Consider the following 27905-nt stretch of genomic DNA (forward strand, 5'->3'; position numbering starts at 1 on the left):
CAACCTGGCACCCTCCGGATGTGCTGGTCTGCAAGTCCCATAATCTCCCAGGGCTGCCTGGGGGATTACGGGAGTTGTCCAACACATCTGGAGGGTGCCAGGTTAGGAAAGGCTGTGTTAGAATATCATAATCAGAAGACAAAGTAATTCTGCCCCAGAAGCTGTACAGAATATATTGTGCGATTCTTTGGATCCTGGACACCTTCTTCCACACCCTGAAAGGGGCGTTGGTCTTATATTTCTTGAACAGCTGTCACATGGCAAACCAGTTCTGAAGCTCAGGGAATTTTCAAAAGCCATTTGTGATACACAGTGGGGATCCGTGGTTGAAAAGGGGTGGGTGGGGGGGCGACATGCTGAACGTAGTTCTTATGTTCTTGGCCATTGTGTTTAGATGGTATTCCAATATATGTTGATACATACTCTTATTTGTGTGCTGGCTGAGAAAGAACTGCCTGTTCTTCATGTACAAAGGCAGCATTGAGAAAACACTTGTGTAATTTAAAAAGCAAACATCGTACTTCTTAATGTCAAACTTCATTAAAAACAACTTGTCCTGTATGAGTTTGTGTTGATTGTGATGCAGATATGTAAAATAATGGTGCTTTGCTTATTGAAGTAACTATGTAATTATATAATGCTTTTGTATAGGGTACTACATTGGGGAATATAGATAATACTTCTAAAACAGTATTATCTCTTCTACAAACTGGGTACTCAATAGCCGAGTTCTAAATATTTATGGTGAATGTGTTTGTTGTAATGGAGTAATTTTCCTTCAGTGCCAGCATATCATTATAACAGCCTGCCCAACCTGGTGCTCCCCGGATGAGTTAAACTACAATTCACATAATGCCCCAACCAGCAGCTGGCTGGGGCATTATGGGAGTTGTAGTCCAACACATTTGGAGAGCACCAGGTTGGGGAAGGTTGTTCATAGGTTGTGGTGATGTGCTGGCACAGCTGCTTATGTTCCTCATCCTGAGTATTTGATGTCTAAAATGCAATGGCTGGGTTAGTCCAGAGCACACTTGTACACTTGCTGTGTATGCCCCCAATTCTCTCCTCCGAATATACACTTTAAGAGATCTCCTTTCTCTGAATACTAAAATTGTTCTTCGAACTTCCATTCAAAAAGCAGTTTCTCTGTTAGTTATGAGTGTTTCAAAATAGAAATCGGAGGAGAAGTAACTCTGAGGCCCTTTTGAATTGTGTGTAGTATATTTTAGGCTTGGGCTGTAAATATTCTTTTTTTGTATTTGGGCACTAGGTCAGGATGGATTTCCTTAAAGCGTGAAGATAAAATGTCCATATTTAATAAATTACAGACCTAAAACAAGTTTTCCATTTTGTAGTTCACATATCTTCTGAAGGAAAGTGCACACTAATTGGTTGCTATAACGATTAAGGCATAATGATGTATAAGTAAATAGCATTTTATATTACCCTGGAGGGTAATCCAAAAGCTTTACTCATGCAATCGTATGTGTTTTGCAGAATACTGTTTGTTTTAAGGCAGGGGGGCAAGGAGGAATTGTGGAATTAATAGATTTCTGTATATACATCACATCATACAAGTGCCCACAACTTTGCATAAGCAGGAGGTGATGGTATTGGCAGATCAGTATTTTTCCATGCATTAGAAAATAAAAGTCTGTGACGTTTGGTGGAATCACTTACATTCTCAGTTGAGAGATGAGCATGTTATAGGGCTGACATAGTTAAGAGAGCATAAGAGGCCATACAAGATCACCCAGGAAGGTTTAGTGGATTTTCCCAGTGAGATGCAGGATACATTCTTGTCATGGACAAGCAACTCTTTATACCAGTTGCTGGGGAACATGAGTGGACAAGTGCTGCTGCACACAGGTCCTCGTGTCTGCTTCCCATAGACATGTAGTCATAGACATATAGTTGGCCACTATGTGAACAGAACTTTGGACTAGATAGGCCTTTTCTCTGATCCAGCATGGCTGTCTTTGTGTTAACTCCTGGGACCCCATATCAACGCTTAGTAGATGCAACGTCCTGCTATGCCACATTTATAATATTTAAGCAATTGTGCCATTTTGGATATAACAACAGACTGTACTTCCTAGGAGAAATAGGAGATCAAAACAGTGCATATGATGGAAAAGTGGGGAGTGTGCAGGTACCTGGCTCATCTATGTAATGCTATTTACATCTATGTTGCATGTGAACACCAAACCATGCGACGCCAATGTAGCCATGTAGTTTTTAAATAAAGGGCCAAGGGATCCATGTTGCTGTAACTTTTAAAAAAATCATCAAGGATTTTTCAAGTTTTCTATTTTTTGTTATTTCGTTAACAACCATCATCCACAGATGCGTAAATAAGAATTCAAGTCATTGCTTGATCTTGTTTGATCATATTTGATCTTTGTTGTTGCCTTTGCTGATCTGCGCTGTTTCACATAAGGGAGTTAAATGTTTTGTGATGATACAATTGAACTCCTTCCTCTGCTAAGAGAGGAAAGCAGTGAGTCTCAAGAATAATGGAGGAGATGCTGTAATGGAAACTGCACTATAGAATTCCCTAAGTGGAGAGCTGGGTCTTGCATTACTTGATTTGGTTGTAGAGGAAGACCTACTTGTTCAATCTACCCTGTTTGTTCCCTGCAAAATATGTAGTGATTGATTGACTGATTAATTTGAATGACTCGGACCTATCAGGTTACTGACAGATAAGCAGTACCCTTCCTAGGCATGTCAATTATAAGGTGAGATTTATAGCACCTGATAATGTTACCTAGAACAAGATATAGCTATCTAAGAGTGAACATTAAATAATGTGATTGAAAATTGTCTTCATTTTGTTTCACTGAGTGAATATGCCTATGTAGGTATCAGTTTGTCCCCGGACATCTTCGTTGGTGCCTATTGAGGTGCCAAACTCCTCCCATCTCTCTCTTAAAAAAAAATCTTACTGGCAGTTGGGATTGCTTCAGAGCAAAGTGAGGGTCTCCAGCCACCACCATCTCCATTTTCCATAAATGGCTCTGGGCCACCCGTGGCACTCAGAGATATTCTTAGGAAATGAAAACAGTGGGTGGCTGCAGAACCATGCTTTCTTCTGCAGTGCACCCAGCCACCAAGAAAAAGGGGGAAAGAAAGAAAAGTCTCCTGTCCCTTCTCTCTGGTAAGAGGGCATAGGGGGTAGCTAAAGAGAACAGTGGGAGGCTAGGGAGAGTAGCAAGAGTTTAGGAGGGGCAGTGGTAAGCCATCTGGGAGTGGAGGGGGGGAGCCAGTGGGGAGGGAAGTAGGGAGAAGCAGCAGGAAGCCAGCAGGGTCTGGGGGAGCCAGCTGGGAGCAACCTTGGGTTTGGGGAAGGTTGTCTGCTTGCCTGTCTGAATGGAAGGGGGCCGCATGTGTATGTGACAGAGACAGAGAGAGAGACAGAAAGAGAAAGAAAGGGTTTTGGGGGGATTTGGAGGGATTCTGAAAAATAGTGAGTTTTTTCATGTGCTTAAGGTAAAGAGGAGACACAAAGGATGGGTGTGTGTGCAATATATGCTTTCATGTTGGCTATATGGTGTGCTTGCATGTCTGAACGGATGGAGGAAGGGTGGCTGGGGGCATTGGAGTGTGTGTGTGTGTGTGTGTGTGTGTGAGAGAGAGAGAGAGAGAGAGAGAGAGAAAGAGAGAGAGAGAGAGAGAGAGAGATCGGGAAGAATGAGATGGCTGGCAGAGAGAGGAGCGGGAAAGAAAAAGAATTTATTTTCTGTGAAATAGGTTTCTATTGGCACTGAACACTGTGGGTTCAAAGGAGTTGTTTAGTGTACTGGGCCTCAGGCCACATTTGTGCCTTGTACTCAGTCTTTTGGGCAGGTTACCTGAACTTTCAGACTAGCCATGCCTCCCATAGCAGCCATTTTCTGTTGGTGCCTAGGACAGTTTCTCAAATTGCCAAATGTGTCCATGGGCACAAAAAGGTTGCCTATCCCTGTTCTAGGACGTGCAACCAGCTCTCATGGGGCCACTGACCAGGGTTGTTACGCTGCCCCATGCATCCTAGAGCACACTCAACACTCCTGGGTGGCTGTATGTTGCAGAGGAAAATTCATAGCAGTACGCAAGGGGTATGTCAGGAAAGCTTGTCCGCCATTGCTGATGGCAACCCCTGATAAGCTTCAAAAGAATACAGTTTGCAGATGAACATTCTAAAAAAAATCATAACTTAGAAATAATTGCTTCATTACCTCTTGATCTGTGTTCAGGTCATTCCAAGAGAGGGTGCAGTCACTTAGAGGTTACCTTGTGAGTCACAATGACGCATGAGTGGAAGCTCTAGGACCATTTTTATGTTGTAAACACAAGAGTCATTTAGTAATGCCTACTTATTTGTGTTAACAGACTTGTTTTGTTCTCCTGGTTTATAAGTGAGGCTACGCTATCTGAATTGATCAACATAGAGGTATTCTATTTATTATTATGAACAGTTTGTAACTATTGCAGGACGTAACTCGTTTCCCTAAGAAGGTCATGTAGAAAGATACAAAGTATTCTCAGAATAATAGCAAAACAAGTTTTGCCCAGCAAATTTGAAGAGCGCTGCAAATTTGCATTGAGTGCCAGTGTTGGCTTTGATGGCTTGTCTTCTGATCTATGAACTCACAAGAACCCCCACAAGTGTGTAGGAGCTTGGCAAGGGTTTCAAACAAGTATCTGCACATGTGGGTAGATTGAAATTGCATGTATGATAAGGTAACAGTGCGACCGTTCGTACAAAGCTTGAAGTAAGTGTTGTCCGTCTTAACTCCTCTCTCATCTGTGAATTTCGCTTTGGGGACAAAATTTGTGAGTCTTGGATACACAGCACTTGTGCATCTTCATATATTGGGAAAGGCTCATGCCTGCATTTTGTGGGATCTGTCATGCCTTGAGAGAGCAGACAAGGTGTTCGAAGTGTGCTTTGCTGCACTGACCTCTTGATGTTGCTAGACTGCAAAATAAATCCAAATGTTTTGGATTGTAACTCCCATCATTCCTGACCGTTGGCCGGGCACCAGGTTGGGAAAGGCTGAACTAGGGTCAAGGGCTTTGATGTTCTGGAAAGCACGTACACTGGCACAGCTAGGGTAATCCAAATAGGGCATGTAATTAAGGTGCTGAATATTTGTTTCTTAAAACTTCATAATTTCTCTTTTCCTCCTTGGTACAAACCTTTTTTCTGCTTTGAATAAAACTTGGTAGGGCTGCCAGGGCATATAAATTTTATTTTTGGGATGGTGAGGCCACATCCAGCCCATGGGTTGCCAGTTGGCCATCCCTGCTAAATAACAGAGAACCAGTTATGGATGAGCCCTTAAAAGTTTGTGTAAAGAAATGTCTTCAGAATAACTTCTCAGCTGTCATCTAGGGCAAGGGGGCCAGAACCTCAGGCCTGGGGTCCCAATCTGGCCCCCCAGCGTTTCCCAGGTCATCACCCAGCCCCTTTCCCCCAAACACTTAATTATTTGGTTCCCCCCTTTTGTGCAGTTCTTCCCCCATTTGAAAAGGTTGACATGCCTCTCCTAAGGCTTAGTTCCTGGCAGGAAGAGCTTTAAGCTGCAGTATGCTGGTGTTTTTGGGTTCCCCCCCTTTTGACTTTGTTCCTGCCCACCCTTTGGAATGCAGCTCCTGAGAGCTTCTCTGAAATGGAGTTTGGTCCTTGGGCTGAAAGAAGTTCTGCATCCCTGATCTTGGGCTACAGAGTAAGCGGAAATGCATGAGAAGCTGTTGGCTATGCATTGGAGATGGAAGGGAATACGTTTGAGACTTCGGATATTTTTTTTTAAATAACGTTTCCTAGATGTAGTCAGGGGGATTGTGAATGTGCCCTTACACTTGCCGAATTTGCCAGTTTAAGACAACTATAAGCCGTTTAAGTTTATTTGAAGAGTATTTAAGAATTATTTTGGCTTTATCCTCCTCCCTAATGGATTGAGTAACGAGATAATGGGTTTAAATGTAGCAAATAACAAAACACAGAGATGCTACAGTGACTGGCAGGAGTTGATCTAATTATGTTTTGAAGAAAGGTTTTAGAACCACTCTCTTTCCCCTGGGGAAAGCATAGGAATAGCAATTAATTAGGTTGTCCTGATAGGGAAGGCAGTAGAATAATTATAAATAATTACACACCATGCTTATTTTTAAAGCCATGTTCTTTCCATTTTGTTGCAGGTGCATTTAATGCACATTTTGAATAAACAACGCTTCCTTGACCACCAGCTTTAGACTAGCGGGCAGAGGTCCACAAATGCAGAATGCCAGGTAGTTATTGGTGACCACAGATCTTTCTACTGCCCAGACCACCTGCTCTTGAGTTGCCCGTGTGAAATGAAATGCCCCTTCTTTTCCTGAGTTCTCCAAGCTTCATAGTGAACTCTAGCTCTCACTTTGTGCTGGATGGGAGAGACTGTTCCTGCTTCTCTTCCTAGTTCTCAGTGCTTGCTAGAGCACTTGGAGGGAAGGGAGAGTTCAGTTTCACTTCAAATGGAGCTTTGGAGAAGCTCAGAAATAATAAGAGATTCAAATTGCTTCAGATAAGTCTTCCCCAACCAGGTCCCCTTCAGATGTTTTAGGCCATAACTCTCAGCATTGACCATTGGCCATGCTGATTGAGGCTGATGGGAGTTGAAGCCAAAAACATCTGACGGGCACAAAGCTGCTTCAGAGTGGCTCCAAAGACTAGCATGAAGCAACTTAACCCCACATTGTGCGTGTGCATGCATGCAGTAGGAGTGAGGAGGGGCAAGTCCATAGTGACACAGTAATGGCTGGCTACCCAGCCCAATTGAAATGTGTGAAATTGGATGTTGATAGGAATTCCAACTCTTTTTCCACAGTCTTTATGTATTGGGTCTCTGTACAATCATCTTGCAGTTGTCTAGTACATGGAGAGGGCTGTGTGCATGTGTGTGCGCATGTGCGTATAGTTGAATTGGATTGAGACACGTATTATGGCTAGGGATGTGCGAACTCACCCTCGTCTGGGTTCTCCAGACACTCGCCCGGCACCTGTCCCTGCTCACCAGTGCCCGGACTGTGCTCGAGCTCCTCCCACGCTCGGTGAGCAGCCCACACTCACCTCAATGGCCTCGTCGAGCTCCATGGTTGCCATTTAAAAATAAAATGGCAACCGCAAAAATGCGCATGTTTTGTATGCGTGAAAATGTGCATTTTTGCGAATGCGCATATTCTCACGTGTGAAATGTGTATTTTTGCAAAGGCACACATTGTGTGTGCGAAAATGCGCATTTCCCGGAAAATGTGCATTTTTGCGCATACACAAATATGTGCATTCGCAAAAAAGTGCATTTTCGCCTATGTGAATATGCGCATTCGCAGAAATGCACATTTTTTGCACACGCACATTTCACATTTTTGCTCTCGCCATTTTATTTCTCCAAAAATGGTGACCGTGAAGCTCAATGAGGCCACCAGGGTAAGTGCAGGCCATTCGCTGAGTGTGGGCAGGGGCCAGTAGGTGCAGAGGCTCTGCGAGCGGGGCTCAGGTGTGCGGGCAGGAGCGGGTCGCCAGATTCCTGGACTGAATTGGGCACCCACACCGTCCCTAATTATGGCTGCCACATGTTGCCCAGTTAAAGTTGCTACACATGGCAGCTTAAAACTCCTTTCAACATCCTTTGACATGTTTGGAAATTCTTATCATATCTCCTTCTCCATAATCATAGAAGTTCTATGATCTTCTTCTATGATTATGGAGAAGGAGATATGATAAGAATTTCCAAACATGTCAAAGGATGTTGAAAGGAGTTTTAAGCTGCCATGTGTAGCAACTTTAACTGGGCAACATGTGGCAGCCATAATTAGGGACGGTGTGGGTGCCCAATTCAGTCCAGGAATCTGGCGACCCGCTCCTGCCCGCACACCTGAGCCCCGCTCGCATAGCCTCTGCACCTGCTGGCCCCTGCCCACACTCAGCGAATGGCCTGCACTTACCCTGGTGGCCTAATCCTCCATTGCCAGAAGGAAGTACCTACTGTCCTCACATTTCCTTGAATATTTTGCCTTCAGGAGCTCTTACTGTTTTTCTAGTACTTGGTATTTCCCCTCTTTTTCTTTTAGTTTGTACCACCATCCTTTTTTGGGATGCCCTAAACTGAACAAGTCTCACAAGAGCTGTGCGTAAATGTAGGGCTTGTTTGTTTTTTGCCCCGGACTTGGCTTGTCATCTGTGTTCAGTGCCAGTGCTCAGCCCTTGAGTGTATGAAGTAAAAATAAATGAAAAGTGCATTTCCTTCACCTCCAAATAATGATGGTGAGCCCTCACACATCAAGGATTAGAGGGTAGGGCTTCTGGTTCCAAAGGTATTATTTCCTTATGGATCAGGACCCCATCATTTCTTTTTCTAGGCATTCAACGTTATATAAGAGCACTTGTGTTGTGTATCTGGTTTGTTTCGAATTGAAAAGATAGGGAAGTTAGTTGCTGGTAATGATGGCGTTGTATGAGCAAATCCTATTTTTCTGTTTCTATTCTTCTGTTTCTGTTCACATACAACAGCAAACTATGGTTTAATTAACCATGGGGCAAAATCCAACATGCTTATGCCCCCGCCATTTCCTTTACACGCTTCTGATTCCCTTCTGCAAGTGGTGGGTCCCACTGATTCTGTTGTGCAAGCAGGACCCACTGCTTAACCTAGGGAGATCTAGCACTTCCTAAGGGAAGCCCCAAAGCAAGTGGAAATGCTCATTCCTGGAAGAAGGCAGGTCAGCGGAGCTCCCTTATGCTTCCAAAAATGAACATTTCTGCTTATTTTGGGGTGCCCCAGAAGCGCTAAATTGCCATTGTATAAGTGATAGGGACTGCTTGCAAAATGGAATTGTCAGGGCATAAGAGAATTGGCAGGGCCATAAGCATCCCACTGGATCCTGCCCATAGTTTGTTGAATCAGGGATTGTCGTTAGGGATGTATGAGAATTTTGTGTCTGTTCACAAATCACTTGAAGGTGCCCTGTTTGCAACCTTGGATGGGAGCGGATTTTCTCCAAAAATGTTCAGATTCCCAAAGTTGCCTTCACATTTGCAAAATGTGTACTTGAAAAACGTGCAAATTTCTGAAAATGTGCAAATTTCTGGAAATACACACATTTTAAATCACCCACACTTGCATAATTTTGGAAATGTGCACAGATTTAGGAATTGTTTGCACAACTTTAACATTCGATAGCTCTCCATATTTGCACACATTTCCTGTTGGTGCAAAACAAACAGTGAGTGCAAATGTGAGCACAAATCAAGGAGAGACAAGCAGCAAGCTGATGGTTGGAGAATCTTGGCGCGCTTGAACATCCTTAGTTATCTTAAGGCGCAAACCCTGAACTTCGAGTTAACTATAGGTTGTTAACCATGAACAGCCCATGAAGAGAATCCATGGTTTGTTGTTGGGTTAGGAACTATGGGTTGTTTAAATCATGGGTTATTGTTTTGTGCGAACCCAGAATTGTGGGTTATTTATGGGTTGTTTCACTAGGCTACAGAGGTAGTGGGCAAGAGCAGTTGAAAAGCCTGTTATGTACCAGTGTTGCAGTGCTGCAAAGGCATTTGTGATGCAGGGAGGGAGTGGGCAAAAGACAAAAGAAACAACCCAGGCACTGAGAAAACAAACTATGGTTTCTTGGATCGTCTGCCAGACAAACCCTGGGCAGGGCAACAAACCATGGGTTAAATGAACCATGGGTTAGCATTACGTGTGAACTAGGCCTAAATGCATGCGCACTAAAAGATGCAAGGTCATCTATTAACAAACAGTCTTCTTAATTACATGGATATGAAAGTGATGCAACCTCTTTCCTGTAACTTGTTCTCTGAAGGCCACACTATTGCACCTGCGAGGAAATGCTTGCCAAGCACCCCAGCGCTGTAAACTTTCTAATGTCTTTATGCCTCTAATAATTATGTTGCTAATACTAGTTTAGCTCATGAAGCTTGATTGACATATCTGTTTACAATGCTGCGTACGTTTATAAGTTGCATAAACAGCAGGGCTGTGAAAATCCATATTCCCTTCTGCACTCCCAGCACAGTCACCTTTTTGGTGTGAGCAACTTCATGTGCTCCAAAAATGCTCCCGGGTGCCCTCCAGATAGGTTGGACTACAACTCCCAGCACCTACCAACCTGGCTGGGGATGATAGAGGTAGTAGTCCAACACATCTGGAGGGCAGCAGATGTGAGAAGGTTGAGAGAGGCTGGCACAGAAAATTACAAGAGTGGATATTTTTCCTTCTGCCCTTCAATTTCCATGAAACCAGATAGAATAAAACTATTTAGAATAGACTCTAGGTTCCAGGTCTTCATATATTAGTATTTTTCCTTTTTGCTGTTCGAATTCCTCAACCTACGCCCCCTAGAAGGTACTAGTTCACCATATCCTAGCCCACTTCTCTCTTCTACCAACTGCAACTACACAGGATGCTGAGGCAGTCTGCACTTTTCCAATAGGGATCAGCATCAGCAAGTGCCTCCCTGCTGTTGTTGTTCAGTTGTTCAGTCGTGTCCGACTCTTCGTGACCCCATGGACCATAGCACGCCATGCCTTCCTGTCCTGTGCACTCTCCGGGAGTGTGCTCAGGTTCATATTCATTGCATCGGTGATGCTATCTAGCCGTCTCATCCTCTGCTGTCCCCTTCTCCTTTTGCCTTCAGTCTTTCCCAGCATCAGGGTCTTTTCCAGAGAGTTTTCTCTTCGCATTAGGTGGCCAAAATATTTGAGCTTCAGCTTCACTATCTGTCCTTCCAATGAGCACTCAGGGTTGATTTCCTTTAGGATGGACTGATTTGACCTCCTTGCAGTCCAGGGGACTTGTAAGAGTCTTCTCCAGCACCACAGTTCGAAAGCATCAATTCTTCGGCGCTCAGCCTTCCTTATAGTCCAGCTCTCACAGCCATACATTACTACTGGGAAAACCATAGCTTTGATTAGACGGACCTTTGTTGGCAAGGTGATGTCTCTGCTTCTTACGATGCTATCTAGGTTTGCCATAGCTTTCCTCCCAAGGAGCAAGTGTCTTTTAATTTCATGGCTACAGTCACCGTCTGCGGTGATCTTGGAGCCCAAGAAAGTAAAATCTGTCACAGCTTCCATTTCTTCCCCTTCTATATGCCAGGAAGTGATAGGGCCAGATGCCATGATCTTAGTTTTTGTAATGTTGAGTTTCAAACCAGCTTTTGCACTCTCCTCTTTCACACTCAACAAGAGGCTCTTTAGATCCTCTTCACTTTCTGCCATTAGGGTGGTATCGTCTGCATATCGGAGGTTGTTGATAATTCTCCCAGCAATCTTAATTCCGACCTCTGATTCATCCAACCCGGCATGTCTCATGATGTACTCTGCATATAAGTTAAATAAGCAGGGTGACAATATGCAGCCTTGTCGTACTCCTTTCCCAATTTTGAACCACTCGGTTGTTCCATGTCCGGTTCTTACTGTTGCTTCTTGACCCTCGTACAGGTTTCTCAGGAGACAGGTAAGGTGGTCTGGTACTCCCATCTCTTTAAGAATTTGCCACAGCTTGTTGTGATCCACACAATCAAAGGCTTTAGCGTAGTCAATGAAGCAGAAATAGACGTTTTTCTGGAATTTTCTTGCTTTCTCCATGACCCAGCGAATGTTGGCGATTTGATCTCTAGTTCCTCTGCCTCTTCGAAACCCAGCTTGTACTTCCGGTAGTTCTCGGTTCGCATACTGCTGAAGCCTAGCTTGTAGGATTTTGAGCATCACCTTGCTGGCATGTGAAATGAGCGCAATTGTGCAGTAGTTTGAACACTCTTTGGCGTTGCCCTTCTTTGGAATTGGAATGTAAACTGACCTTTTCCAGTCTTTCGGCCATTGCTGAGTGTTCCAAATTTGTTGGCATATTGAATGCAGCACTTTAACAGCATCATCTTTTAGGATTTTAAATAGCTCAGCTGGAAGACTGTCATCTCCGCTAGCTTTGTTGTTACTAATGCTTCCTAAGGCCCACTTGACTTCACTCTCGAGGATGTCCGTCTCAAGTTCAGTGACTGCACTATCATGGCTATCAAGGACATTACTATCATGGCTATCAAGGACATTACTATCATGGCTATCAAGGACATTACTATCATGGCTATCAAGGACATTACTATCATGGCTATCAAGGACATTAAGATCTTTCCTGTATAGTTCTTCTGTGTATTCTTTCCACCTCTTCTTAATCTCATCTGCTTCTGTGAGGTCCCTGCCTTCTTTGTCCGTTATCATGCCCGTCTTTGCACAAAACGTTCCCTTGAGATCTCCAATTTTCTTGAAGAGATCTCTAGTCTTTCCTATTCTGTTATTTTCCTCGATTTCCTTGCATTGTTCATTTAAGAAGGCCGCCTTGTCTCTCCTTGCTATTCTCTGGAACTCTGCATTCAGTTGGATATATCTTCCCCTTCCTCCCTTGCTTTTCGCTTCCCTTCTTTCCTCAGCTACTTGTAAAGCCTCATCAGATAGCCACTTGGCTTTCTTGCATTTCTTTTTCTTTGGGATGGATTTCGTTGCTGCCTCCTGAACAATGTGACGGACCTCCGTCCATAGTTCCTCAGGCACTCTGTCTATCAGGTCTAATCCCTTCAATCTATTCCTCACCTCCACTGTATATTCATAAGGGATATGATTGAGGTCATACCTGAATGGTTTAGTGGTTTTCCCTACGTTCTTCAATTTAAGCCGAAATGTTGCAAGAAGCAGCTCATGATCTGAGCCACAGTCAGCTCCAGGTCTTGTTTTTACTGACTGTATGGAGCTTCTCCATCTTTGGTTGCAAAGTACATAATCAGTCTGATTTCGATATTGACCATCTGGTGATGTCCATGTGTAGAGTCGTCTCTTGTGCTACCTTCACCATCCAAACATCTGTGACACAACCTTTAAAAAAATGTTGTACTGCATCCAATAAACTGCATTTGCCTTTTTTGCCACCACAGAACATCAGTGGCTATCAGTCATCTTCAGGCTCAGCACGAATCCAATATCTTTTTCACAGTTGGCAGATCCCCTAACCAAAAGCAAAAGCAGTCATTAGTCTCCAGATGCATAGCCTTCTCAATTCTGCTAAAAAAAACCCAAATCCCTATTACTCCAGTTTAGCCTGCATAAGCTTGCCACTCCTCCTATAAATTAAAAATACCTCCCAATTTGGTGTCATCTTCAAGTCTCACCAGCCAAATCACTACTTCTCATCCATGATTACTTGTGAAAATATGGAATAAATACAACAAAGGACTATGCCAGAGAAGTCTACAAGTCACTTCCAGCTTAGATTCTTCCTATTAGGCAATTCCTATTAGGCAATATTTGTTCCAATAGGGATCAGCATCAGCAAGTGCCTCTCTGCCGTACCATTTTGTAAAAGAGAGCTCCCTCCTCTGCCTGCCATTGATGTGGATTGGGGGCAGGCAAACTTGACCCAGCTTGCCAGTCAAGTCCTGCTTCATAATACATCCAATGGAGTGGGAAACGTTTCATAGGAACATGGTGAAACCAACACCCAGACAGGCTGGGCTGTTGAGGGGGTGGCACTCTTTAGTTGCAGGTTGTTCTCTAATGGCACTGGCCTTGAGAAGTCTTAAGTTCCTTTTGGCTGACCAGTCACCTGCCATATGAGATTTGAATCTGTATAGCTATGCTGGAGACAAAATTGTGTGTGCGAGTATCCAGTTACTCAAAGCTAAGAACCTTTTTATTTTTTTACTGTTTAACAGCCCAGCCCGATATACCATTTTTTGGAACAAACTATGCACTGCCATTTGGTCTTTTATTAGTACCATTTTACTATAAAACGGCTTGATAGCTGGTTAGGTTTAAGGCTGACATCTCCACCAATGTCCTCCTGATTGATTTCCATGAGATTCACCCTAAACCATAGTATACCAAATACACAAGGAATTGCCTAATAGGAAGAATCTAAGCTGAAAGTGACTTGTAGACTTCTCTGGCATAGTCCTTTGTTGTATTTATTCCATATTTTCACAAGTAATCATGGATGAGAAGTAGTGATTTGGCTGATGAGACTTGAAGATGACACCAAATTGGGAGGTATTTTTAATTTATAGGAGGAGTGGCAAGCTTATGCAGGCTAAACTGGAGTAATAGGGATTTGGGTTTTTTTTAGCAGAATTGAGAAGGCTATGCATCTGGAGACTAATGACTGCTTTTGCTTTTGGTTAGGGGATCTGCCAACTGTGAAAAAGATATTGGATTCGTGCTGAGCCTGAAGATGACTGATAGCCACTGATGTTCTGTGGTGGCAAAAAAGGCAAATGCAGTTTATTGGATGCAGTACAACATTTTTTTAAAGGTTGTGTCACAGATGTTTGGATGGTGAAGGTAGCAATTTATGGAGCTATGTGTGCCAAGGTTTGTGTGGGAAAGACTCCTCTTGATGTCATAAAATTACAGTTTCTAACATCACCGAAAGGATTTGCAAACATCCACCAATTTCCAGGGGGAATGCATGGCTATGATTTCACTGTTGGAAAGAGTTGTAACTGCATTTCACTCAATAAAAGAATGCATTCAGGAGTGGGAAGATTAATAGAAAACATAACTCATCCCTCTTTTCTGCTTAACTTCAAATTTAAAGGAACAGGTTGCAAAGATGGTTGGAAGACACACTTTTAGTCAATATCTTTGGAGGAAGAGAACACTAATAGTAGTGAATAAATGTCAAATAGCCTCTTTTGCTCTCTCTTTGAAGATAAAGTGGGATATATATTTAAAATAAATTACAATAAATTACAGTAAATATTTGTTCAGCATGCCAGATTTTTATTGTGTTCATGAACACGCTGATCATTTTCATAGAATGTAGAAAGCCTAGGGAAATCTCCCAAAGATTGGAAGGCATATGAAAGCTATCATAAAAGTTTATGGGTGTATATCAGTTGATTCCCATGTAGTTTATGCAAAATGCTGCTGCTGCTTATATCAGAGGAAAAGTCAAGGAAATCCCCCTCAAACACACAGTATATCCCTTCCCCCAGCATTTAGTAAATAAGCCAGTGCCAGGCCTCAGCTCTAAAAAGTAGTTCTGTGCTATTTCAATAAATGTTTGATGTTAAAACTGCAAACTGCAATCCAGCAGAATTTCACTTGCCAATTGCAACAGTGTCATTCAGTGTTATCGTCATTCAGGGTAACCTATTAAAAAACAACACACTTCCCAATAAGCAATAAAGCTATGGATATCATCATATCATCTATGGATATCATCATCATCATGATGGGCCAACATTTGATTGCTTTAAAAGGTGACTCTAAAAATGAATGGAAATGTAAATGCGTGCAGTAGAAAAGTATCATGTACTACTAGATGTGCTACAATTGTGTTGGGTTATGTCAAAACGAGCTAAAGGCCTGTAGGGTACACTGGAAAAGCCCATAGAGGTAAATAATTACATAGGATTTTCAGGGCTTCTTCTCCTCCTAGTAACAATTCTGTGGTGTCAAATGTAATGCTGTCTGTAATTTTTTTTGAGCTGTGGATATAGTGAAGTCAATGTTTTTACATAAAATGCAAGTTGCCTTCCAGTACAACAGCAACAACAAAAGGGGGATGTTTTGTTTAAATGGTGTCTCTGCTTTTTCCTCCTTTATATTAAAAGGAAACAGGGTTAAAGCAAATGAAAAGCTATACTTTTCATATAACATGCAATTACCTGTGGAATTCATTGCTAAACGATAATGCTACGATACATTTCTTAATTCACAGGAGGGTCAAAGGAACTTCGCTGGTTTACCCAGGTTCCAGATAGGAGGCTGCTTGGATCTAATTGGCTGTTAGCACTGAGTGGCTGAGCAAAGGGTACATGTGTGACTTCCTTTGGGGTGGTTCATATACTTGCATATGTTGGGTAATCAAAGTTTAAGAGAAGAGTTACTCAAATGCTTCCACACAATGGCATCTAAAATTATCTACAGTGAAATGTGTCCATGGTAACACTAATTGCCAGATCTTAAGACCAGTAGAAACCAGATTATTCCACAATGGTTTGTTTCTTTGCACCACCTCTTAACTTGTTTATTACTGGCTAATGTTAATGGGCTACTGTCCTAGATTGTGTAAAAACAGTCGGAAAAGTACAAACAAAAATATCTTTATGTCAGATTAAAATAATACTGAAGAGACCAATGCAGACAACCTGGCTTAACTTCAGTAGCTGATGACTCAACTGTTGAACACAAATGTGGTGGCAAAGAAAGAAATAGCCTGTCCTGTCCATGTAAAAGAGACATTTCTTGAGAAAAGAAATGAATTCAAGATCTGAAGAAAATCCTACGTGTGGTACTGGAATTTAAGCAGTAACCACTTCCTGAGACAACTGACCTTTTATTGTAGGTCTGGTTAAGAGATTATACATGTTAAATGTCAGGGTGTCGCTTAGTACAGCCTACTTAAACATCTGGCAGTGTGCCTCTCCCTAGTGCAATGTCCCTTTGGTTTTGGTGGTTGTCTGAGATAGTGTTCTTCAAGAATGTTCAAAATAAATGAGAGGCTATTGAAAGTTATGGTTTCTTAAGGCTCAGTATCCTTGCCAACATTTCAGAAAACTATTATCATTCATAGAACTGTATACCTGTTTATTTTAGCAGAACCTAGGAGTCAGTTAAATTTTCTAGGAGCCCTAGTAGAAGAAATGTACTTCTTGACCTCTACAACAACGGTGGAGCTACTGTGGCTACTGGGTGTCTGGAGTTCTGATAATAACTGGAGCCCAAAGTAAAGACTGATTTCAAAATATTTATAAGAAAATGTGGCTTATATCAGATATGTACAGTTCTAAATAAAGAAATAAATGTGGCCACCTGCCAAGTCTGACTAAATACAGATGTTGTTCAAAAGGGTTTGCTTTATGTTGCTGAGCACACATGACCAGGCTAATCGGGTGTTGTGAACTTCTTGGAATGTAGCTGAAGGCTTCCAAATTAACATAAACTCAACTCGATTTCACATTATAGATGCGCATACTTTTAATTTTGTGAACGAAGTGCTCATGTTTGAATGCTTTAGTTTTTTCAAATGTCAGTTTCAATAGCAAAACCCGAAGTCTCTTTTTTCTTCATAGTTAATGCCATTCACAGACCAAACGTTTATGCAGGCATCTCTCTATCTCTAGTCTGAAGAGCAAGGATTTGATATATTCCATGTTCTCTTCTTTGGGGTCAGCAGGACAGCAACCCTAGTATCTAGTTCAATAAAATTCAGTGCTATTTAGGATTGTTCAACTTATAATGAGGTGGTAGAATTCTGGACTGGGCCAGTTCAGCCTGTGTGCGAAGGTTCATGGTGGTGGAGTTTTTTATGCTTTCCCATGTAAAAAAACCCACCACCTTGCATTTAGCAAACTAGCAAGAAGAGTGCTGTGCAAACCTTTCTCCCTGATATATTAATTCAGTATATGCAGAGTTGGGTTTTTAGTTGTTGGGGGAACATTAAAGCAATTATACAAAACCCGTCTGCGGTAATACCACTGCAGTCTATCACACTGATGACTCAGTTTAAATTATTTGAATGAGCTGTCATGAGCCTTGGGCTGATGTGGTCCTTTTCCCTTCCCCTCTCCTGCTGCCTCTGTGTTGAGAAGAGTCAAAGGTTTTATTTTGGTTGTACTATTGTTTTGTCCTGTGCAAGCTCCGGGTCATTACTGACCCCTAGAGGGACGCCTGCTTACGCTGGCGTTTTCATGGCAGACTGCAGCGGGGTGGTTTGCCATTGCCTTCCCCAGTCGTGACTACCTTTCCCCCAGCAAGCTGGGTACTCATTTTACCGACCTCGGAAGGAGGGCTGAGTCGACCTGAGCCAGCTACCTGAGACCTGGCTTCTGCTGGGATCAAACTCAGGTCATGGGGAGAGTTTTGGTTGCAATACTGCCACCTACCACTCTGTGCCACATGAGGTTTTACACTTTCATATAACAATTTTATATTGTTTTATAAAACAATTTTATATTTTATGCTGCACTTCATGATTTTAATTTTTGTCAACCGCCCAGAGAGCTTCGGCTATTGGGTGGTATAGAAATGAAATATATAAATAAATAAAGCTTCTTCACTTTATGTACCAACTTGATGGGTGGCAGCAGGGCATGGGACGCTGTTGCTTATTCTAACCTTAGCTAAGAAATGCATTGAATAAACTCAATGAGAAACAGAAAAATCAGGAGATCAGATTAGTTTAATCCTACCTAACATAATCAGAGTAAAAAAAAAGGAAAGGCAATTCTCCCACCTAGCCGGGTTCATACCTAATGGGAAATTATGGTTTAATCAAAAGTGGAAGCAGAAGCTTTGATGACTCTTCTAGCATATGAGGAAGAGGAGAGGGGAGGAAAAACACAAGAGCCCCTGGCTTGCCTTGGCTCATCTAGATTATACCTGTGTGGTGCATAGAATGTTCTTTCAATTCTAAATTTATAGTTTTAGCATGTAACAAATGGAAACCTGTCAGCATGTGCAGGGGTGGCTGGCTCTCAAACCCTGTGAAGCACATTTACGACCCTCTGGGTGGAGGCTTAAAGAATAGTCCACCCATTACCACATCCCTACCCTTTGCTCTGACTGCAGTGGTCATTATGACTTGCTGTATCCCATGGCTCCTTTTGCATGGAGCCAATGTAGGGTACTGGTGGAGATGCTTCAAGTGCCTTTTTGTTCTATGGAACGATGGGCACTAAAGAGGTGTGTGTGTGTGTGGGGGGGGACTACCATCCCACTCCATTATTTGTCAAGCAGGAAGTTGTGCAAGCCATGGACCTGCTTGCAGCAACTGTCCTTCCTCAGTTCTGCCTGTTCCAAACTCCTTTTGCTGCCCACTATGCCTGTAGGGTTAAATGTATAAATTGGACCTCCAAGATCCAAAATATCTTGATTTTTATATGCAGGAGATCGGATTCCTGCTCAGTGAATTTGGAACAGATTATTTCATCTGCATCTGTGTTGAATGGTTCTGTGATTGCTTGCTTGAAAAGCAATACCTGATACAACTATCAAGTGTAGTTTGCCAGTTCTCATTTCATTAACTGGGATGTTCCCTCTATTCTCCTCCTCACCACAAACATTTAAATAATTGATATACAATTAATTCCAGCTTCAAAACTCAGTTTAAAACTGTGCAGCGGTGCAGGTTCTCTGTCCTTTGCTTCCCCTGGCTGATTCTGATCAACGTTAAAAGGATTAACATTAAAATGCACATTTCGCTACCACCACACCATCTGCCAAAGGATTTAGGTAGCAAAAGGTAGCTTGATAAGGTAAGCTATGGGTACCTTATCAAGGTAAGGTATTGTGGAAGCTGGATTCATTTTCTATAAGGAGCATGTGCCATTAAGTTAATTAGAATCGGTTACCAAAAATAAATGTAGATCAATCCTATCAGTACACTACCTTATTGATGCGCAAGTTGGCATATGTATTTGTCCATATACACCTAATGGGGAAAAGGAGGTCTTCAGATTTGAAGATGCAGTGGGAGCACAGATGCAGGCTTGATCTTGAACATATATATTTAGGTTTATATCTCTTCCTTCAAATACATCATCAGGGCAGCTTACAGTAAAATATTAAAAGCACCACAAAGTAACTTAATGCTTTCAAGTAAGCTAAAAGCAGCATCTCTCTAAAAACAGCATCTAAATAAAATGGAACAAAAGTTTTAAAAGCCTAGGAAAATAAATCGTTTCTTGCCTGGCACCAGAAAAACAGAGTGAGAAGCAAGCAAGCCACTCTGGGGAGAGCATTCCAAAGCTGGGGTGCCACCACTGAAGAGGCCACCCACCACATCTTGGATTTAATGGTTTATGTTTGGAATGGTAGCCTTTTCTGAAGGCTGGGAGTGACGAGCCATGATTTTCACACTAGCTTGTAGTCGAGCAAGCCTAAATAGGGAAATCAATACAACGAATAAATCAGCCAGTGGTTTCAGTAATGCAGATGTTGGTCTTAAGCTGACATGAATGAAGTCTCAAACCAAATCATGTGATCTTAAAGGTACTTCTGTCCCTTCTGGCCACCTCCTCCCCACCCTATCCCCAAAGCTAATTTAAAGCATTTTGTTTTGGTGAACTTCAGGCCCAATTTAATGTTAACTCTGCAGTGTCGGGCTGCTGAGAATCCACCCCCTCATCATTGGCTGTACTGTGATATGACATTAATCGTTGTAAGTTTGGGGTTTGAACACTGGAGGGTTAGTGGAACCAGAAGTCCACTAACCCGTAAGTGCTGAAAGTCCTTAATAATCCATGCTGCAGTTGCTGGGTGAATCTTTTTTGTTTTTGTTTTTTTAGGGAGAGTGCTGGCTGATTGCCCTCAATAGATGGATCTTACCTAAATCTTCAGAGTGGGGTAGACACTGAAAGGTGTACTTCCTCCCCACAAAGCTAATTTGGATATAATCTGGATCTTTGTATGAAAAAGTATCAGTAGAAAGTAAAATTTGGGTTGTGAAGTGAGACAGATTCATACAAAATGCCAAACCATGGCTCAGTACAACTTTCCCCAACCTGGTGCCCTCCAGATGTGTTGGACTATAATTCCTAGCATTCCCCCTAGCTAGCTATGATTTTTAGTTCCTTCTGTTTCTTTTCGTCCATAAGTGAGTATAACAATAAGTGTCCTGTTTATTCTCTCTCTCTCTCTCTCTCTCTTTCCTATTACTTATATTCAAAGCAGGTAACAATGTGTTAACTTTAAAAATATAAAACAGAAATATTCTGCCAAAATCAATACAGTTATCACTATTAAAGTATGAATAATGTCAGATTCAGCAACAGCATCGATAAGTCAGTTATATGGCCTACTAGCCCTATCTATGTGGGTTGCTTTGATGTTCTGATGTGGACATTTCGCACCAGTGCTGCATCTCTGTCAGGCCTACTAATGTCTCTGTCACTGAGGTGGTCCCTTGTGATTAGTCCCAATGTCAGGGGTGGGGTAGAATGGTGGTTTGAAGCAGCCCCATTGTCAAAACAAGGGCTGGTCCAAGCCATTTTGTTGCCTGAGGGGACAAATTCAAATGGCAGCACCCTCACCCTCTGTGGTAAAAAGCAGAATACAAAATTTAATTAATTAAAAGGAGGCAGCCTGTCAGTTAATAGTGCCTAGAATGGGCTGCCTCATGGCAGCTGGACCAGTTTGCCTTGTAGACAAGTGCCTTTGCTATTTGACAGGATGTCTTTCCTTTAGAAGCAAATGCAGCCCTATTCCCTTTCCCAACCCTGCGGCAGCCAACTGTCAATCTCTGGGAACAACTCTGTGATCAGCCAAGTTCTCCCATCCAACAGGAAAAGGCTGAGCTTGACTCCTGTTGTCTCTGTCTGGTTTTAAGATCTGTATGTCTCTCCTTACATGCAGGAGTGAAAACAATTGAAAGGAAAGGATACTGGAGGCATTGCTTCATAATGTAGCCCAGCCTTCCCCAGCCTGGTTCCCTCCAGATGTTTTGGACGATGACTCCCAGCCTTCCTGACCATTGGCCATGCTGGCTGGGGCTGATGGGAGTTGAAGCCCAAAACATCTGGAGGGCACTAGGTTGGAGAAGGCTGATGTAGCTCATCCCATGATTGCTAGACAACAAATGTCTGCATGTGTGCATTACTGCTGATATGCAGGGAGCAAATAAATAAGGAACTACTGATTTGAGGTAACTGAGGCGCTGTTATGGGCGATAGCTAGTACTGGGTGGTGAGGTGTATTATGAAATGACCGTTTTCACATGTAGCTCTAAACCATGGGCTAGCACTACATGCGTGAACAGAAAGGAGCCTGCATGAAGGTTTGGGCTCATGCACTCCCCCCTCCCTCAAACACATCTGTGACTGTATAATAAACTTTGATTGATTGCACTCCCCGCTCCCCTCTCTTCCTCCTAGGTGACTGAGAGGAAAAATAAGCCAGAATTTAGTTTCACTTTAGCCCAGCCTTCCCAACCTGGTGCTCTCTAGTTGTGTTGGACTACAACTCTCATAACTCCCAGCAAGCATGGCGATTGACCATCTTGGCTGGGTTTTGTGGGAGTTGTAGTCCAACAAATTGGGAGGACACCAGTTTGGGGAAGGCCGCTTTAGCTGATTCCTGGCTTCTTGTTATGTGCAAACCAGGAATTGTGTTTAAAATCAACTCAAGCTAATTTCTAAACAAGCCAACAACAAATCCTGCAATTTTTGCTGCCTTACTTAACAAACTTAGAGTTTGTTTTAAACCATGATTCCTGGTGTGCACATAAGGACAGGCCAGGAATCTGCTAAAACAAAACTGAATTCTGGCTTATTTCTCCTCCCGATCATGTGGGGAGAGGGGAGGGCACAGGCAACTTTCTGCTGAAGCACATCGCACTACATGATGGTCCACTGTTATGTGCAAACGTGGCCATTATTTCATCACAAACCAATATGACTATAGATTTTTGTCTTTTGAATGATAGACAAGCCATATTGGGCACAGCTTGGTCAATTAAAAAGTGGAATGCTTTAATCAGAAGAATCAACTAACTACTAAGGGATGAGAGAGATCCAGAAATAATTTTGCGTACGGTGTGGTTAATGTGAGTTAAAGTGAGACTGTACAGTACCACTGGTGATTATGCACATTCGCACGGAACTGTGGACAGTTTCAGTCAAGTAGTGCAAAACTGGCAATTGGCCACTCGGTGCATGGAAGTGAGCATATTGGCCAAGCTATGTGCTGAAGGCACTTTCAATGATCTGTGCAGATTTTCCATGCCTCTATGTGAATATGTACATTTGTGGTATTCATGCAGATTCACTGGTGCATTTTTTTGGAGTAAAGTGTTTGAGGCTTGCCGGATGTGGAAATTCATTCATTCATTTCAAGCTCCTCAAGTAGCTTATGCATGTGCAAAGCAGCTGCATATGAACTAGAACTTTATTGGCAGTTTCCCATGTTGCAGCTGCTCCCAAGAAACCTCAGTCAAAACGGCTTTTAAACTTACTAAGGGAATTAGAGAAGCTGAAGCTCAAATATTTTGGCCACCTAATGCGAAAAGTCACTGGAAAAGACCCTGATGCTGGGAAAGATTGAAGGCAAAAGGAGAAGGGGACGGCAGTGGATGAGATGCCTAGATAGCATCACCAATGCAATGAATATGGACTTGAGCACACTCTGGGAGAGAGTGGAGGACAGAAGGCCTGGCGTGCTACGGTCCATGGGGTCATGAAGAGTCGGATATGACTTAATGATTGAACAACCATTGAGTAAATGTAAAATGCTGTTTGTATTTACAGTTTCTCTCGTGGTGTAGTGAGCACATTTAACTGTGGGATTTTATTTTGAAATAAAGTAAATAATACAGGGAACAAATAGGGAAAACGCATACAATAATACAATAAGCTCACTCGGGGAATAAACTCATTGATTACAATCCTTAGTGCAGCCTTCTTTCCAATTGTGCTAGACTACAGCCCCTAGCATCCCCAGCCAGCCATAGATATGCTTCTGGAACTACTAAAGCAACCTAAGGAGATGCTCGCTAACTACTGAGGGATTGGGTATATGTTATATAGCCAAATCAAAGTCAGAAAAAAAATATAGCCATCAAATACTTGGAATTTGATCAGAAGCTTGAAGGGCTTCCTTGTAGGACATAGGTGTATTGTATATCTTTAAAAAACAACAACAGTATTCCTTGCATTGTTGCACTTGCTGAGTAAGTTTGTACATAATCATAGGGGGAAATGCAATGTCGTGCAAGTGAAAGGCAGATTGCACTATGGATCTTTCCCTCCCACCTCCTCCACCTTAGAAAATCCTCTCCAGAGGAGGGGGGACACCTACAGAACATTGTAGCTAAAAAAGCTTCTCCAGAGAGTAGGGGGAGCTAGAGAATATTGTGAAATGTGTTTTACCAGGCTGCAATGGGAAATCATCCTAAGTTGGGCAAAGGGATATTTCACCGCTCATGCAGGGGTCCCAGTTTCAGCAATTCCCCATTCTCACTGCAGCCCGGTAAGAACCATTTCACAATATTCTCTAGCTCCCCCTACTCTCTGGAGAAGCTTTTTTAGGGGGTGCAGGGGGAGAGATATATTACACAACCTTTCTTTCTGCTCACACAGCATCAAATTTCATCCATAGTCTCTCAGAGTTTATCAATCTACTGCTCTTTCTCTCTCCTGACTTCACCTTATGATATGTAGGTCTGAATCTTTAGATCTTAAATAATAAGGGTTGGATCCAGGATCTGCCTTCTGTTGATGGAAGGGCTTTGCTCAGAGAAGGTTCCTCCACCCAATTTTCAAGGATCCTCCCTCTCTCCACACCACAGCTCCCCCATTGAGTAGGGTCTCCTGGCCTTCTGGGTAGAATCCAGCTAAGTCTTACTTAGAGTAGACTCATTGAAATTAATGGGAATTAAGTTAGTCATGAGTAACTTAAGTTTCATTCAATTCAATGGGTCTACTCTGAATAGGACTTTAGTTGGATACTACTCTCTGTGTCGTATTTTGAGGGAATTGGAGAGGCTGTCATGGAGGAGAGGGACCGTGGAGGCCTGCTTACACCATTCCGGTTGTACCTGCCTAAATCTGGATCCAACTATATATCTATAATGTCTTGCATGAAAATATCAAATATAATCATTAGTTAAGTGGAGACCTCTGTGTATTTAATTACCAATGGAAGCTTATTGCAGGGAGCTTTAGATGTAATAGCGTGGAATTGAATGGTCAAATAGCTCTCCAAGTGTATTAGATCAATGTTAAGCTGTGTGATCTTGGTCCAAATGGATATTATATGATGTAATATAGTACATTGTAAGACATTTTCTAGAATCATGCTTAAATAAAATGCTTGGTTTTATGCCCCATCTTACCTCTCCGTTCCCCAATTGATTAGACAAGAAATGCTGGTATTATACTTTGGGCCAGATATTTTCTCGGAAGTAAGTCCCACTGAGTTCAATGGGACTTTCTGGTGCTGGGGATTTCCCTCCTGTTTAACTCCTGCCTTAATATATGGAGCTTCAAAGATAATTTCTTTCTTTGTATCTGTTTTGCTGAGGTGTTAGCCTACTCCATCTGATCCCTGAAGTGAACTGAGAATCTTCTGGGTATACGTACACATGGGGTTGCAAGTCAAGTAAACAGGAACTAAAAACAACAAAACATGCCCAAGTACTGGAACATTAAAAATGTGATGAAAGCAATATGCTGCCAAATGCAAGACAGCTTATTCTTTGTAGTGAGAGACAATGACCCTTTTCCAAAGAATAGTATTTATATTTATACTTCTATCCTGCTCTAGCTTGAGTGTCCTGACAAGGGGACTGAAAGTTCTGCATCTTAGTTCCAGTTACTCTACTGATTAAGGAGCCCTCTGTCCATTCCTTGGATCCTGCAATCCGTAATGCTTACTCAGGCCCCAAGAAATGCAATGGGTTCTGTTAATGATTCTTAACTTAGTTGTATCTCATTGTTGTGTGTGTGTGGAGCCTTGGCAGGCTACAGTTAGCGCACATTACTTTAATTCAGTCTTGTCAATACGTTTTAAATTCCTCCCTGCCAAATTCTGCCAGACTCTTCCTTGCTGCGTCTAAGTGAAACTGCATAGTCTTTTAGTTCTTACTTTCAAGTAGTGAATGGTAGCTATAGACCTCCTAGCAAGTGTGGCAACTGGTGCTGATTCATCTGTAAGTGCTGCACCTTTGAGCACTCACCGCCAAATAATGCTGCTGTGACAGCCACCACTTCATGCCATTATTTGGCTTTGCAGATTGCCCTGTTTCTCATTTTAGGGCCCTCCAATGTCCTTTCATTCTAGATAGGAAATAATTCCATATGTTTGTATAACTGCTCATCCATTACACTTTTGCAATGAAGTCTTTGCCTGGCAAGGAAGTTGTGTAAAAGTGTGCTTCTAGAAACCCTTGACCGAAAATATTCTCCCTCCAAATATTTGGAATATATCTACAAAGCTAAACCTGTATGGAGAAATGCACATGTTTTGGCACAGTTATTTACCTACAGTTATTTCTTCTCTCTATAGGGAATAGTTCCTCAAAATGGAGGATGGGAAGCCTGTTTGGGCTCCGCACCCAACAGATGGGTTTCAGATGGGAGCGATTGTGGATATTGGACCTGACAGCTTAACTATTGAACCTATAAATCAAAAAGGCAAGGTAAGTTTCTCCAGAAAGTGACTAATCTTTTAAAGAACTTGCTTTGCTGGAAGAGAGGAGGTGTGCCATCAGTGTGAAGGTGCTTCCTGACAAGGCTTTTGCAATTGCCCTGCCTCATTCACAGAATTTTATGGAGGGTCCAGACAGTGCCCATTTCCACTTGTACCCCTCCTATGTTCCCCCCTCCCCTTGCTTCCATCTTTTTTCTTACCAGGAAAAATCCATTAAGGAGGGAAAGGCAGAATAGCTGCACAGTGGCTTCTAATTAGTAGCACTAGAAGCCTCTCTATCTGGAAGTACCCTGAGGCCATTTGGTAAAGAATTCAGAACATTACTTAGAGCTTTTAATTTCTCCCAACCCTTGGAACTTTTATTAAGCTTCCATGTGTGTCGGTCATCCTGAACTATAAACAGGTCTTATTTACTTGGGTAAGCATGCGTCATGCACTCTTGACTGTGGCCACAATCAAGAGAGGCACTTGAGTGTAAGCAAGGGTTTGTGAATATTCAGTGCCACACTGAACTGCATGGCACATTGCAAACTGCTCCTGAGACTCCTGACGGTTACAGAAGTGGTTTGCCATGCTTTGTTGTGGGCTCCTGTTGGAAAGAAACAATTTCGAAGTACCAAACAGTGCTCCGTTGTGACCTTTCAAAACAAAAGCAGCAAATTGGCACCATAGTACATAGTGACTGCTATTTTTTGTTTATCTCCTGGGTGTGATAAACTGGGTCTGGATTTGTTTCAGGTGATTCACTGTTCCTCAGGAATAACTATAGCCCTAGGCATTCGGAACCTGAATAGAGCAAACACATGAGGAGATGCAGTGCTTCAGCCTTGCCCCCCTCATCAAGCATTTCCATCATCCTGTAGTTGTGAAGGGCGATGGCCTGAAGAGGAGACCCTCCGATATCTGTAGAGACTCCCGACGCGAGCCAGAACGTGGATTTTCCAGCGTACTGCTCTTGTGTTTTGAAAGTGTTAGTGCCACAGTAGCAAGCAGCCCATTAGTTCAGGAAACCTAAGCCATTGCTGAGTAACTTTAAACCATCCATAATATAAAAACACTGTGGATATTTTTAATGAAAATTTAGAATAATCTGAGCATCTGTGGGCATAATCCAGCATGTTTAAGCACGGTTAATGCTCAGTAGTTTGCTGGATTGTGACCAATGTGTAAGAGGCTCATTAAGAAATTTCTTAGCAATGGTTTCCAAGAATCTGTCCAGTCATCTTTCAGATACAATATGGCCATAGCCATAAAAAGCCAAACAGATAACACATTTGTCACAGTTGTCGCTTATTTTCATATTATAACCCAGTTCAGAGTTGGAAAATGAAGATGGATTTGTGCAGCAGGATTTCAAGTTGTCACAGTGTATTTAATGTAGTTTGTAAGGGCTACTTGTCCTGTGAAATGGTTATTCATGTGGCTGACAGCCCCTGCAAATAATGTCTAGGACAATGTACTTCACAGCTTTGTTTCCCAACTTTGCATCATTTGTTAGTCCTGGCAAGGGCGGTGGTAGCAAAATGCCATTTTCTGCTGCCATTGTGTGTGCATTTAGAGTAATGTCTAGTTTGGCCCAATCCTAGTTAGGAGTGCTAAACCACTGCATTCTTAATGCTTGGCAACAGGCAAGGCTAATCTGGTTCATGTTTTGGAAGGCTACTTTTTAGGTTAGTGGCTCTTACAAAATTTTCCATAAAGATATGGAAAGAGGGGCTGCACCCCA

General features: G+C 42.4%; 1 protein-coding gene across 3 annotated transcripts in view; it reads left to right on the plus strand.

Annotated features, from left to right (window-relative positions):
* MYO6 (myosin VI) overlaps window positions 1–27905 on the plus strand; it is a 158085-nt gene that overhangs the window by 18383 nt on the left and 111797 nt on the right. For all 3 annotated transcript variants that reach the window (XM_084826946.1, XM_084826944.1, XM_084826945.1), the window contains exon 2: window positions 26036–26168. In XM_084826946.1, the coding sequence (XP_084683072.1) occupies window positions 26052–26168 (117 nt within the window). In that variant the 5' untranslated portion in view covers window positions 26036–26051. The remainder of the gene's footprint in view (window positions 1–26035; window positions 26169–27905) is intronic.

This window comes from Heloderma suspectum, chromosome 1 (genome assembly GCF_057233095.1).
Source record: "Heloderma suspectum isolate Gila_16-S chromosome 1, 16-S_ref, whole genome shotgun sequence".
In the NCBI taxonomy this organism is placed as follows: Eukaryota; Metazoa; Chordata; class Lepidosauria; order Squamata; family Helodermatidae; genus Heloderma; species Heloderma suspectum.